Source organism: Malaclemys terrapin, chromosome 1 (assembly GCF_027887155.1).
Source record: "Malaclemys terrapin pileata isolate rMalTer1 chromosome 1, rMalTer1.hap1, whole genome shotgun sequence".
Lineage (NCBI taxonomy): Eukaryota > Metazoa > Chordata > Testudines > Emydidae > Malaclemys > Malaclemys terrapin.
Window position 1 is genome coordinate 94080008 of NC_071505.1, and position 15439 is coordinate 94095446.

Below are 15439 nucleotides of genomic sequence, written 5' to 3' on the forward strand. Positions count from 1 at the left end.
AGCCAGAGCCCTGAAGATCTGCGGCCAAGACATCGCTTTCTCCAGAATGGGAAGGAAAGAGGCAGTAGAATCACATGGCCAATCCACTGAGCTTGGGTTGTATTCTTGTAGCCACCCTCAGATGTAAGCCAACCAAGCCTAATTCAGACACCTAGGATGCGTGGGTGCAGTGCTATTAAAGGTGCCACATAGCCCCACCAACCAGAGGCCTTCATCATGCCAGGCAGCAGTAGCGTAAGCTTCCAAAATGCCCCCCCGCCCATGTCTTAGAGTGAGAAAGGGGTTCCCACTGCATAATCCACTCAGTCCTTAAAAGGGGAAGGACCAACAACTCCTGCCCCCTAGAAACTTGACTAAGACCTCCTAATTTCAGTCCTACATTTGTCGTGTTTCTTTCCCTCCCACCCCTCCGCCCACCAGAGATAGGGGAATGAAGGAGGCCAATTCCAGCTCACGCTCGCACTTTATTATATACTGAAAAATGGCGAGTGTCAAAGAACCACAACAATATGGGACAGAAGCAGTGAGTGGGGCCCAAAGGCACCGTCCCCACCCCCGGCACAGCCAATCAGCAATAATTTATACAAACTTCCATAAATAAGTTAATTCATAAATAAAATTGTAAAAAGACAAAGCAGCAAGGAATGATTTCCGGGGCTGTGGCACGTTCACAGCACTGACAATACCAACGCTATCTCGTGCACAGCCACACAATAGCAGTGAGGTATGGACACAGATCCCTTTCCCACTGTAGTAGTGGGATCACAACCCATCAGACACAGGCAAAAGCTACACAGTTCGTTACTGATACACTTCACTGGTCTGGCCAGAAGAGCCTTTTCCCTACACTTTCTTCCACAGAGAGTGGAGGGCATAGCAGTAAAGGCCGCCACTGGTTATATACAAAAGAAAAATAAGACAGCCTGCCCTCACCCCACTGGGGAGCAAACAGACACTGGTTTGGCTTGCACATGCCCCCGCCCTGCTTTTAACACAAGGCTTCCAGTTCTCCTTTAGAGTCAGTGGTAGCAGGTTTAACTGAAGGGGAAGGATTCTATCAGGCAAGTTTTGTTCTTGGCAGGATAAAGGAGGAAAGACAACTACTCACACCCTGCCCCCCTGCAAAATAAATGCATAAATAATGGACTGGGTAGAGCCAGGAATTGAGAAAGAAGGGAGAGAAGAATGGGAATGGGTGGAAATCTGGACTGGGATTGGGAACCCCCCCACACTCCACCCCACCCCCTACTCATCCAGGCCTTCTATCAAGTCTGCAATGCTGTCCACATAGTAGTTGGGCACCAGGTCCTTTGCAGCAGGGCTCTCGCTGGCCATGTAGGCCTGTGCCTCCTCCAGGCGGGACACACCAGTCAGGGTCAGGACCGTGGCAAGCCCACAGTTCTTGCCGAACAGGATATCTGTCTCCAGCCGATCGCCCACCATGAGGGTGCTGGAAGGGTCCACACCAAAGCGCTCTACAATGCAGTCGAACATATACGTGTTCGGCTTCCCCACCACCACCGCCTTGCGCCCTGAGGCTGTTTCCACTGCAGCCATGAGACTCCCTGTCCCTGGGAAGGAGAGAAACAGGCATTCACAAATCAATATGAGATTTTAGCTACTATGGGGCTCAGCCAGGAGGGAGAAACTCAGAACAAATGCTTGTTATCCCAGGACAGACAGGGAGTTAGCATCCCTGCCAGTCAGTGGAATTCAAAAATCTCCTGCTTGCCTCTTTGAGGTTCAGTGCACGTTATACCCAGAGTTTGAGGGGTAGCACTGTCCCTCTTATTTGAGATAGGCCCTTATTGTCAGGGTCAGGCACCATCTTTTTATTGTGGGTTTGTGCACCACCGCACACCATGGGGTCTTGGTTCATGAATGGCACTTCTAGGCACTGCCCCCATAACACATAACAACCACTGGTGGTTCAGTGAAGTTTAAGGATTAGATGCATCTTTTCTAGATAAAGAGAGAGAACCACGGTCAGTCATCACCATCTGAAGGGGCTACTAGGGATGGGGCATGGCACCTCTCACATATAGGTCCCTGGCCCAGTCCAGCTATGGGAAATGAATTAAAGCTCTTGGTGCAGTTTCTAGTGGGATAGGTGTTTTTTTGTAACATGGCCCCATCACCATAGATGCCAAGCCTCCTTGGCTGTCACTCTCAGGAAGGGACTGAGCCATCTGACTCCCTTCTGGCCCACAGCAATCAGGGCAACTGCCAGAGCTGCATCTGCCCAGGGAACACCCTGGGGCTCAGCCCAGCAGCTTCAGTGTGACAAGAGAAACAGCAGCACCCAGCAAGGGGCAGGCTGGAGTCTCTAGGTGCCTGGAGGCCGCAGCGGTGGGACCCACAGACCCCCCAACTGGAGATCGCAGCTCCCGGGCCTCTCACCCGGGGTGCACTGCCCGTCGCTGAGCAGGTGCCAGGGGTCGGGGTCGGTGGCCACCAGTAAACACTGTGGGTTGCGCAGGTAGCCGCAGGCTTCGGACAGCTTAGCGAAGGTGAACTGATCATCGTAGCCGACCAGCACGGCGCGCACCGGCGGCTCGTCCTTCCCGCCAGCCGGGTCGCCCTCCCCGGCCAGGCGCAGCCCGGCCTCCCGCAGCTCCCCGCGCAGCCCCTCCCCGCCCAGCACGAAGACCCGGCCGGGCCCGGGGCAGGCGTCGTCGCCGGCCCCCAGCAGCCGCTGGCGCAGGTAGAGCGCGGAGCAGAGCGCGGAGCTGAAGACCTGCTCGGCCCGCACGCCGCGGAAGCCCAGGCGGCTGAAGCGCTGCTCCAGCTCGGAGACCGAGCGCCGGCTGTTGTTGCTGACGAAGAACGTGGCCTTCCCGCTGCGGCTCAGCCGCTCCAGCAGCTCGGGCGCGCCGGGCACCGCCCGCTCGCCGGTCCACAGCACCCCGTCGCAATCGAACAGCAGCCCCTGCGCCGGGCCCAGCACCTCCCGCGCGCTCGCCCCGCTCAGCCGCCTGCAGGCCGCCATGCTGCTTTCTCCCGCGGGAATGACGTCACCGCCAGGCGAAGCGCCGCCACCTATCAGCGCGCGCACTCGGCCTGATGGGCAGGCCCGCGGCCCGCCCACCTGGAAGGGGCTGGACAGTGCCGTCCAATCACCGCGGGAGGTGGGGGAAGCGTGACGGATAAATACGATAGCCCTACCGCAATCGGGGGCGAGGCCTCAGCGTCCAATCACTAGTGCGGACAGGTTTGATGGGCAGGGAGAATTAACCGCGCCCATGCGAGGGGAAAAGCGACTCGGGGACAGCAAGGAGGGATTGTGTTTGAGTTTCCTCGAGGACCAATGAGAGGGAAGATAGGGAAGAATTGATAGGTGTTCAGAGCCAATCAGCGTCCGCCCACACGCCGCTCTGAATGAGAAGTCGGGAAACCCCCAGCCGCCATAGCCTATTACAGGGGGAGAAAGCTGTAGGGAGGCGGGCAAAACAAAAATGGCGGCTACATTAGCCTCTCAAATAGCAGGAAATAAACGAGAAGGCGTGGGCAGTAAAGATTGACAGACTTATTAGCCTATCAAATATTGTAAAATGCTCAGCAGGTGGCGAATGGGTGAAACGACAGCTGCCGGTGGGGCTTTCAGTGACCGAGCGGCCAATGAGATGCTCGTAAAATTGAAGGGGGGTGGGGCTAAGAGAGTGACAGACCCACGGGCCTGTTTAATTTAATAATACCCGAGAAAATAGAGAGGCGGGGCAAAAGAAGATGATTGGCAGGCGGACAGAGGGGGCCGAAGAGGGAGTCGAGGCTAGAGGCCCGCCGCAGCCAATAGGGCTGGGCTCGGTGCGCGGGGCCGCGTGCTGTGCGGGGAGCGCGAGGCTTCCTTGAGCTCAGCGGCCCCGCCGCGGCTCGTCTGCAACCTCCCGCCTGGGTACGGGCCCGCAGCAGCCGCCTAAAGCAGCAGGGCGGCCGGGAGAGGGGACCCCTGTGCCAGGCGCTGTACAAACACCATGGAGGCCGCCCCCGCCGGCTTGCACCTGGAATAGCCTAGGGTTACCATTCCTCCCGATTCCCCCGACATGTCCGGATTTTTGAACTAAAAATAGCGTCGGGGGGAATTTGTTAATGTCCCGACTCCCCCCCCCCCCCCGCAGAGCACGCGCGGCTAACAGGGCAGCCGGATGGTGCCATTTACATGGGGCTCCGACAGCGAGACAGTCCCTCCTCCCCCTGCAGCAGAGCTCACTCCCTCCCTCCCTGCATTCCTCTCCGGCAGGCTGGAGCTCCTCCCCCGCTGCTGCCCAGCGTACCGGAGAACGGCTCAGACAGTTCCTGAGCAAGCGCCCAGAGGGTATGTCTACACTACGGGATTAATCCGAATTTAGATAATTCGGATTTGAGAAACAGGTTGTATAAAGTCGAAATGAGTGCGGCCACACTAGCACAGTAATTCGGTGGTGTGCGTCCAAGTACCGGGGCTAGCGTCGATTTCTGCACCGTTGCACTGTGGGTAGCAATTCCATAGCTATCCCATAGTTCCCGCAGTCTCCTGCGCCCATTGGGATTGTGGGTTAAGATCCCAGTGCCTGATGGGACAAAAAACATCGTCGCAGGTGGTTCTGGGTACAGCCTCACTCCCTCCCTCCCTCCCTCCCTGCATGAAAGCAACGGACGGCAGACAACCATTTTCGCGCCTTTTTTCCTGGGTGGGTGAACACTGCAGACTCCATACCACGGCAAGCATGGAGCCCGCTGAGGTCAAGACAGCACTCATGAATATTGCAAACACCTCGCGCGTTCTTGTGGAGTTTATGCTCAGCCAGGACCAGAAAAACGAGGCGAGGAGGCAGCGGCGGCGGCAGCGCAGCGACAAGCATGATGAGGACATGGACACGGACACGGACACAGAATTCAGTGAAACCACAGGCCCCGGTGCTTTGGAGATCATGTTGTTAATGGGGCAGATTCTATCCATGGAACGCCGATTCTGGGCAAGGGAAACAAGCACAGACTGGTGGGACCGCATAGTGTTGCAGGTCTGGGACGATTCCCAGTGGCTGCAGAACTTTCGCATGCGTAAGGGCACTTTCATGGAACTTTGTGACTTGCTGTCTCCTGCCCTGAAACGCCAGAATACCAAGATGAGAGCAGCCCTCACAGTTGAGAAGCGCGTGGCGATAGCCCTGTGGAAGCTTGCAACGCCAGACAGCTACCGGTCAGTCGGGAATCAATTTGGAGTGGGCAAATCTACGGTGGGGGCTGCTGTGATGCAAGTAGCCAAAGCAATCACTCAGGTGCTGCTACGAAAGTTAGTGACTCTGGGAAATGTGCAGGCTATAGTGGATGGTTTTGCTGCAATGGGATTCCCTAACTGTGGTGGGGCAATAGACGGAACCCATATCCCTATCTTGGCACCGGAGCACCAAGCCACCGAGTACATAAACCGCAAGGGGTACTTTTCAATGGTGCTGCAAGCACTTGTGGATCACAAGGGACGTTTCACCAACATCAACGCGGGCTGGGCGGGAAGGGTTCATGACGCTCGCGTCTTCAGGAACACTACTCTGTTTAAAGGGCTGCAGCAAGGGACTTACTTTCCGGACCAGAAAATAACCGTTGGGGATGTTGAAATGCCCATAGTTATTCTTGGGGACCCAGCCTACCCCTTAATGCCATGGCTTATGAAGCCATACACAGGCAGCCTGGACAGGAGTCAGGAGCTGTTTAACTACAGGCTAAGCAAGTGCAGAATGGTGGTAGAATGTGCATTTGGCCGTTTAAAAGGTCGCTGGCGTTCATTATTGACTCGCTCTGACCTCAGCCAAAGAAATCTCCCCATTGTTATTTCTGCTTGCTGTGTGCTCCACAATCTCTGTGAAAGTAAGGGGGAGACCTTTATGGCGGGGTGGGAGGCTGAGGCAAATCGCCTGGCTGCTGATTACGCGCAGCCAGACACCAGGGCGATTAGAAGATCACACCATGAAGCGCTGTGCATCAGAGAAGCTTTGAAAACCAGTTTCATGGCTGGCCAGGCTACCGTGTGAAATATCTGTTTGTTTCTCCTTCATGAAAACCCTCCCCCTTTACTGACTGATTTTCTGTAAGGAACCCACCCTGCCCCTTCCCCCAGCTTTCTTTCAAACCAAATAAAGTCACTATCATTTAAAAATCATTTATTCTTTATTAATAGATTAGAAAAAGAGGGAGGGAACCCGGGTGGTATTTGGGAGGAGGATTGCTGGGAAGGAAAAAGCCACAAAGAAAAGGTTAAAAAAATGACAGCCTTTTGCTTGGGCTGTCTACTGGGGTGGAATGGGAAGGTGTACGGAGCCTCCCCCCCCGCGTTCTTACACGTCTGGGTGAGGAGGATACGGAACATGGGGAGGGGGGAGGGTGGAACAGGGGCTGAAGCGGCAGTCTGTTTTCCAGCAGCCGTTCCTGAACCTCCACCAGACGCCGGAGCAGCCCCAGCGTTGCATCCTTCATCCTCTGGTCTTCCTGCCGCCATCTCTCATCTCGATCGTCTCTCCTCTCCTCACGTTGGTCCCTCCTCTCCTCACGTTGGTCCCTCCTCTCCTCACGTTCACTGACTTCTTTCCTATACTTTGAAACTGTTTCCTTCCACTCATTCAGATGAGCTCTGTCACTCCTGCTGGATTGCATAATTTCAGAAAACATGTCCTCCCGCGTCTTCTTCTTACGACGCCTTATCTGTGATAACCTTCGGGATGGAGGAGGGAGGCTTGAGGAATTTGCAGCTGCTGTAGGGAGGGGAAAAAAGAGAGAATTGTTTTAAAAGCTACATTTTGCAGAACAATGCTTATACTCTTTCACGGTGACCAACACTGTTCACATTACATAGCACATGTGATTTCTGTGCAAGGTCGCATTTTGCCTCTTAATGCTGAGTGCTTGTGGCTTTGCTGCTAGAGATCACAGGTCTGGGCAACAGAATTCGGCTTGCATGCGGCCATGGTAAGCCATTGTTTTACAGCTTCTGCACCCTCCTTTCCCACATACCAAGCATAGCCTGTAGAGTGCTGCAGAAGCCTGGCCAATCTCAGCCAGTTGGGGGGGGGGGGGCAGTGTGGGGGGGCTTGTCTGGGCCCCTTCAGGCAAGTAGAGTGCTGCGGTTTTTCTGTTAACATTCAGCAGCACCAGAAAACAAACTAACCCCCCCCCCCGCCATGAATTCTCTGGGATGATCACGGTACCCCTCCCCCCACCGCATGGCTGGTATCAGGGAAGATCCCTGCAGGCACCAAACTACCCCCCCCCCCGCCGCCGACCCCCCCCCCCTCGCCATGAATTCTCTGGGATGATCACGGTACCCTCCCCCCACCGCGTGGCTGGTAACAGGGAAGAACCCTGCTAGCCAAACGCGGAAAACTTCAGGGCCAATTTCCCATCTGCGCTTGGCTAACTGCAGGGAAGGATTTATTTTCCGCCACAGGCAAACAGCCCAGTAGGAACGGCCACCTCTGTCCCCTTAATTAAGTTCCCGTATTTCAACCAGGTTACCAGGAGTGATATCACTCTCCTGAGGATTACACAACAAGATAAAGAACGGATGTTGCTTGAATGCCAGCAAACACCGGGACCATACGCTGCTAGGCTTTGTCAGGCAATGATACCAGATTACTTGCTGCAAGCATGGCGTGGTCAAGTGTCCTACCATGGAGGAGGGAATAAGGATGCACTGCCCAGAAACCTTCTGGCAAGGCTTTCGGAGTACCTCCAGGAGAGCTTCATGGAGATGTCCCTGGAGGATTTCCGCTCCATCCCCAGACACGTTAACAGACTTTTCCAGTAGCTACAGACTTTTCCAGTAGCTGAACTGACCGCGAATGCAAAGTCAGGCAAAGTAATCATTAAAAACCGTTTGCTTTTAAAACAAGTTTTATATTTTAAAAGGTAAACTCACCTGAGGTCCCTTCCATGGGGTCAGAGTCTTGGGTACTGGCTTGGGAGGCTTGGGAGGGTACTTCAGTCAGGGTGAGAAAAAGATCCTGGCTGTTGGGGAGAATGGAGTGCTGTGTGCTCTCTGCAAGCTCATCCTCCTCCTCCTCCTCCTCTACCCCATCGGCAGAATCCTCAGGCGTCGAGACTATCCCCGACCCAGAATCCACGAACAAAGGTGGGGTAGTGGTGGCAGCCCCCCCTAGAATTGCATGCAGCTCGGCGTAGTAGCGGCATGTCCGCGGCTCTGACCCGGAGCGACCGTTTGCCTCCTTTGTTTTTTGATAGGCTTGTCTGAGCTCCTTGACCTTCACGCGGCACTGCTCAGAGTCCCTATTGTGGCCTCTCTCCATCATGCCCTTGCAAATTTTTTCAAAAGTTTTTGCATTTCGTCTTTTAGAACGAAGTTCTGCAAGCACTGAATCCTCTCCCCATACAGCGATCAGATCCAGTACCTCCCTCACGGTCCATGCTGGTGCTCTTTTTCGATTATCAGCCTGCATGGTTACCTGTGCTGATGAGGTATCTGTGGTCACCTGTGCTCTCCACGCTGGGCAAACAGGAAATGAAGTTCAAATGTTCGCGGGGCTTTTCCTGTCTACCTGGCCAGTGCATCCGAGTTCGGATTGCTGTCCAGAGCGGTCACAATGATGCACTGTGGGATAGCTCCCGGAGGCCAATACCATCGAATTGCGGCCACACTAACCCTAATTCGAATTGCTAAAATCGATTTTGGCGCTACTCCGCTCGTTGGGGTGGAGTACAGAAATCGATTTAAAGGGCCCTTTACATCGAATTAAATGGCGTCGTTGTGTGGACGGTTACAGGGTTAATTCGAATTAAAGCTGATAAATCCGAATTAAAGTCGTAGTGTAGACCAGGCCAGAGAGACCTTAGGCGAACCGAAGGCCAACGACAAGGGAGCCAGGGGGCAGGAGACGGGGCAGGGAGGTTCTGGAGGGGGCAGTCAAGAGAGGGGGGGTCGGGAGTTTGGGGGGGGCTTTCTGGGGGGGGGTGGAGAAGGTTTTGGGCAGTCAGGGTACGGGTAGGGGGTAGGGTCCTGGGGGGCAGTTAAGGGAGGGTCTCAGGAGGGGGCAGTCAGGGGACAAGAGGCAGGGAGGCTTAGGTAGGGGGTGGGGTTCTGGAGGGCAGTTAGGAGCAGGGGTCCCAGGAGGGGGCAGTCAGGGGACAAGGAGCAGGGGGGGGGGTTGGGAGTTCTGGGGGGGGCTGTCAGGGGGCAGGAGTGGGGAGAGGGATCGGAGCAGTCAGGGGACAGGGAGCAGAGGGGTTTAGATGGGTCGGGAGTTCTGGGGGGGGCTGTCGGGGTGGGGAGTGGTTGGATGGGGCATGGGAGTCCCAGGGGTCTGTCTGGGGGTGGGGGTGTGGATAAGGGTTGGGGCAGTTAGGGTACAGGTAGGGGGTAGGGTCCTAGGTGGCCAGTTAGGATTGGGGGGAGGGTCTCAGGAGGGGGCAGTCAGGGAACAAGAGGCAGGGAGGCTTAGGCAGGGGGTGAAGTCTTGGGGGGGCAGTTAGGGGCAGGGGTCCCAGGAGGGGGCAGTCAGGGGACAAGGAGCGGGGGGGGAGGGTTGGGGGTTCTGAGGGGGGTGGGAAGTGGGTGGGGCTAGGGCGGGGCTCCTCCCGTCCTCTTTTTTGCTTGCTGAAATATGGTAACCCTAGAATAGCCAAGTCAGCAGAGCAAGGGGGTGGATGTCCTACACGCTAGCAGCTGTGACCTCCGTCCCACCCCAGCTCATTACAGCCCCCAGTGGGCCGCAGGGTGCTCAGAGCTACTACAAGGAAGGCCCTGGAAGTAGCTAGATGTGGAGGTGGACAGATATGCTCCTGCAGGGGCGGCTGCTTGGCCACGATGGGGCGACCACAAGTGGCAAAATCCATAGACTAAATTGGCCAGTTCCCTTGGCCGGGCACATAGCAAAAGCAGCCGGAAGGAAACAAGTGCTGTTTGGGGGCTGAGTGTTGCCAGAGAGCTCAAACCAGGGAGTCCGGGTAGCCCCGCAAAAGGGATGCAGTTAACCACTCTTATGGACCCACTAAGCAGTCACCTCTCACCTTTTTGTTCCCCTCCCTCCATGGACCAAGCACCCACACATACTGTGATTTTCCACCCCCTAGAACCATAGGCCCTCTCAGAGGTGATGGCCACTGGCCCATACACATAAAAGCAGGAAGAAACGTTAGGAGTGGGGAATGGGAGGTCACAGGAGGCTGGGACTTGCCCCCATTAGTCATCTAACAGTTCTAACCCATGGTGACTGTAATATTACCCAAAAGCTGCCCAGCTGGTACCTTCCAGGACCATATTTAGGTGCACTACCCATCCCAATTCTTATGGGTCAGTCCTGTATCCTGCACTTTAAATACGATTTTCCACCACCACCCCGCCTATCCCAAGAGTTGTAATAATTTCTGGCTTGCCTAGGAGGAGAGAAAACCCAGAGCTTATGTGATTTTCATGCACTATAGAGAACTAAATGCTGTTGTATTCCCAGAGGCTAGGGGAAAACTACAGGTGGGGATGGGGGAACCCATTGTTAACTCAGTGCTGGGATGGTCTCCCACCTCCTAGTATTCTCCGAGAAGAGAGGTGGAAAAGCAAAGGGAAAGAAGGGATCAGCCCTGCAAGAATTAAGTGTGACAAAGTTGAGACTTTTTCTTTAAAATATATGTACATATATATTTGTAAAAGTACATTACCATAGGAAACTGTGAGATACCGCAAAACACAATAGACAGAAAGCAGCATTTATTTTACTGGGTTTTCTCACGTACAATCCCAGGATCAAATTCAGACTTGATGAATGCAGACTTGATCAACCCACTGAAGTTAGTTAAGTTGTGCTTGCTTACACCAACTATAAATTTGGCCCCAAGTCTTTAAATAACTTATCAGCAACATGTTAAAAAAATAGTCCTACCCCAAACCTCACTATGTCAATGTCAGAGATTCTTAGTGGGAGGAGTTTATCAGAACTCATTTGAAGGCAAAGTTGGTCCCAAAGATAGAGAATTATTGCATTACATACGTAGAAAACGTCAGAACAACCCTGTGTATCCAAACCTCGTTCATTGGAAATTCATCTCAGTCATGGCCTCTGCTGTGTGAATCAGTTGCAATTCAGTGCATACACTCCATTTCTCTGGCTATGCTTTGAATGGCTCCAAACCATTCTGGATACAGACGAGATTCCTGTAACTGAAATCCAGTCTTTAAAAAGAAGGACGAGTCGTGAACTCCTTGCTCTCTAGAGTCTGCAGGGTCCTTTGAAAGTGCGAGAGGGGATTTATGAAACCTGAGATTAGTTGAATGAAGCAGAATCATTTGGGAAGGCTAGAAGGGGAATGCTAGATAAGCATCTAATGATCCCCTATCTCCTTAGATTGTGGCAGGATCCTAGAACTCCAGGAGCTGGAGTTTGTCTCTTCCTATGGAAAGTTTCTGGTAGTTGGAGAGGAAAGAGCAAGTTCACTGGTACTTTTGGGAAGGCATAGGCAATGAAGTGCCAATAAGGAGACGAGGGAAGCAGTGGGAAGCGTGGGATTCCCTATTTCAAGGGAGAGATTGGAAAGCACAGAGACGCACATGCAGGGAGTGTTGGGAAGAGAGATAAGGGAAGCACATAGAGGAAAGGGGAACACTTTCAAGGCTGGAGATGTGTGAACCACCTTCCCAGGAAACACAGTCTCATGGATCATCCTGGTCCATCTTCACAAGGTCCCACCTGAGCTGCTAGATAGATTTTTGATGGATGTGGTGTGCTGGACTCTGGAGGAGCACCAGTCCCACTTCCCTCCTCCTCCCTGGATCCTTGGCAGGCAGGCAGAACTGATGCCTTCAAAGCTTCCAGTGAGTCTCAGTCATTTTCTGGGGACTGGACCGTTGGCTGGGGTGTGGCTGAAGAGCCTGGCCCTCCTGTATATGATGGCTCCTCCGGCTCTTCTACCTCTGGGGTGCAGTCTGCAGTGGTTTCTGTACTGTCACTATGTGCAGAATGTTGGCCAGCTGCAGAGCCCTCATCCCTCATGGTGTCTGGAGGCAACTTGGGGGTCAATGGGGGTTTTGGGGACAGCGGAGCACCGCGACTCTGGCGTCTGGCAGGCTGGGGTGGAAGTGGAGGTGGGACAGCGGGAGCTCGCATAGACCCACTCACCGTTCGGCGAGGAAAGACTTTGGGGATGGCAGTGCTCTCAGGCACAGGTGGGTTTTGAGGTGTGGAAGTTTGGGTTCGAGGCTGCACCTGTGGTGGGGGCACCATGGGTCGGACTGGGGCAGCTCGCTTCACTGCAAAGCAAACAGGGAAACAAAACTCCTTTTACCAGCTTGTTTTCCATCCATACAGTCCCTACATGGCAGGCCTGCAGCCTGACTCCTGGCTCTCCCATCCTGTGCTCCCATGCCCAAGTCCCATGGCACAGTTCCTCCCCTTCCAGCCAGTCTGAACTGGACAAAGCAGGATCCAGCTCTCCATGATGTATTCATACAATGCCCAGCCCAATGGGGTCCTAATCCCTGACAGGGACCCCACAAATAATTAGGGGACTGCCCATAGTAGCTTTGGCCAGAGGCACCAGTGCAGAATGCCAAGACCTTCCCCACAGCCAGGGGAGGAGCTTGCTGCCTCCACAGAAGGGGCAGGATGGGTAAATTGAGAGGCTTATAGTCATTAATGCCCCACAATGGTGTTCTGTTTGCACTAGTTGGGCCACAAGTCAAACTGCATTAGGGACGTCTGTGGCATGACAGAGGCTAGTCCTATGGCAGGGGAGAAGCCCAACAGCCAGAGCTCACCTGCCCCAGCTCGATAAATGCTCCCAGTTCCATATTGCGTGTTATATCCCAATATGCCCAGCCAGGACCAGCTCAAGTCCCCGGGCCAGTGCCCCTTTCCCCACATCTCTGCGTCATAGCCTTGCTTAGAGACAGTCCCCGACATTATCACCTGCAGGGCCGGCTCCAGCTTTTTTGCCCCCACAAGTGGTGAAAAAAAGAAAAACCCGATTGAGCTGCTGTCGAATTGCTGCCGAAGACCAGGACGTGCCGCCCCAATAACGGACGGAGTGCCGCCCCTTTCTATTGGCCGCCCCAGGCACCTGCTTCCTTCGCTGGTGCCTGGAGCCAGCCCTGATCACCTGCCAGCATCCCTTTCACTCCCAGAACAAGCAGGGCTGGTGAGGGGAAGCCAACCTTGGAACAGGACGAGATGGGGGCCAGCACTGGTGGTGCCACTCAGGCAGGACCTTGATACCAACGTACCCCAGTGTGGGCCTCCTCCAGCTGAGACATACCCCTCAGCAGACGGGTGAGCCCACTGAGCTGCAGCTCCATCGGCAGCATGTCGGTGCCTGGGCCATGCACCGGAAGCGAGACAGACCGTACGCATTGAGGTGTGTCAACCTGCCAGGCTTACTTTTGCGTGTGGTGTCATCAGCCGAGGGGCCCACAGTCACAGGAGAAGTTCTGGTCGTCTTTGGGGAGACTGGTCCAGAGGACATCTCGGGGTCTCTTCTGCTGTGGGGAAAGGGCAAGTCAGGTCTCTGTAATCACATCTGCCAGAGACCTGAACTATGGGCCTCAAATCCGTGTGTCTGCCAGAGAGACATCGTGTGAATGCGGCTGGCACATGGGGTGACACACCTAGCATCTGACTATGCTGTTAGCTGCATGGGGTTGTAAATGCGCATGTGCAGAGTTTCAGGATGAGTCGTACAGAGCGGGAGGTGGGATGTGGTGAGCAGTTACTGGTGCAGGGTGACTGTGCTAAAGACACACGTCACTGGGGAAGCAGATGGAGCTCTCCTCTTGTGACACTGGTGGCAAGGGGTTCCCCTTTCAGACACCCGGGTAGGATATAGCTAGGAGACAAAGGTGTGGGATGCAGAGGCAGCTATACAACTAACATAGGTCAGCAGTGCAGCTTATCCAGGACACTGAGGGAGGGGGACAGAGAGAAAAGGAGAAGATACTGAACATCACTATCATAGGACCTATTTATATGGCCTCCTTTACCATAGCATTTGAGTGCCTTTATAATCATCAATGTACTGAGCCTCACTGCACCCCTATGAGATAGGGCACTACCATTATCCCCATTTTGCAGACAGATTAAGTAAGGTGCCCACGGTCACACAGGGAGTCTATGGCAGAACCAAGAATTGAACCCACGTTTCCTGAATCCCAGGCTAGAACAGTAATGCTGGACCATCCTTCCTCTTGCCCTGCCTCAAGAGGAAGCACATATCGGGGCAGTGTGAAGCCATTCTCTCTTCTGGTGGGGGGCTGTGCATGCCAAACCTCCAAGTAAGGGAGGAAGATTCAGTTAGTATCTAGAGTCGCCTACAGAAGATGCCACTGGCTATGATGTGGGGACCCCATCTCTCTGCAGCAGGCAGGGGACAGACAGAACAGCACAGCCTCACTCACTGCCAGACACTCAGGGCCGGCTCTGGCTTTTTTGCCCAAGGCAAAAAAGCCTCCCGCCGTGCCCCCCCCACCCAGCGCGGCAGGGGAGGGCGCCAAGCCCGGCCTCGGGCCACTCTCCCTGACCAGCCGGAGTGCCGGAGGGAGGGCGGCGAGCCCGCCGCGGCTCTGCTGGCGGCCGGAGCCCCGGGAGGAGGGCGGAGAGCCCGGCTGGGGCTCCGCTCTCCCCGATGGCCAGAGCGCCGGGGGGTGGGCGGCGAGCCCGGCTGGGGCCGGAGCGCCGCGCCACCCTGCCCCGCCCCCTCCAGGTGCTGCCCCAAGCACAAGCTTGGTGGGCTGGTGCCTGGAGCCGGCCCTGCAGATACTTACGCTTCTCCAGGTGTTAGAGAGGGAGCGCTGGCAGGAAGGGGCTGAGATGAGGGCTCTTCCACTGAAGGGGCTTCGATGGGTTTGATCTCCGGGGGGGGAGTGAACATACCCGAAACATTGAAGTCTATCTCTTTAAAAAATAAAGAAATAAAGTGAATTAATGCGGCACAGAAGCACCCTCCTTGGTGTCTGCACAGACACTCCCCACACCCAAAGCAAAACCATCCCATGCAGAGTCCTAGGGGCCTGATCCAAAGGTCACTGGGAGAATCCTGTTGACTCCAATGGGCTTTGGATTGTGTACTGGGAGAGCGCAGCCAACACAGACCATCCTGCAGAACCCATTCACCTACCCACAGGGACCCCTCACTCTCTTCTTCTCGAGTTACTTATGGGAGAATTCTGCGACACTGCACACATGCAGAATTCATGTCCCCCGCAGAAAATAGATTTTGCCAGGGAGGCACTGCAATTACACCTTTGCCCACCAGTGGCTGCTGTGACACCAGAAGAGAGGGCAGCTGGCTCAGAACTGGAGCAGCCAGCTATGGAGAGGGAGTGGGCAGTGGCTGCCTTCCTCACGGTGCCCTGCCTGTGGGGCCAGGTGAGGAAGCACAGGATATGTGTGGGGGAGGCGCGGGAGGACGGACAGTGAGGGGCACACAGGGCTGCTGGGAGGGTCACATAGATTGGGGTTCAGAAGGGCTAGTATGG

General features: G+C 54.9%; 1 protein-coding gene across 1 annotated transcript in view; it reads right to left on the bottom strand.

Moving 5' to 3' along the window:
- Positions 1–444: 444 nt before the first annotated feature.
- Positions 445–15439, bottom strand: part of SH3BP1 (SH3 domain binding protein 1) — a 36469-nt gene continuing 21474 nt past the window's right edge. Inside the window, exons 16-20 of the mRNA XM_054010954.1 lie at positions 14726–14855; positions 13347–13447; positions 11799–12220; positions 2401–3088; positions 445–1571 (exon numbers count right to left, since the gene is read on the bottom strand). Of these exons, the coding sequence (XP_053866929.1) occupies positions 1246–1571; positions 2401–3088; positions 11799–12220; positions 13347–13447; positions 14726–14855 (1667 nt within the window). The 3' untranslated portion in view covers positions 445–1245. The remainder of the gene's footprint in view (positions 1572–2400; positions 3089–11798; positions 12221–13346; positions 13448–14725; positions 14856–15439) is intronic.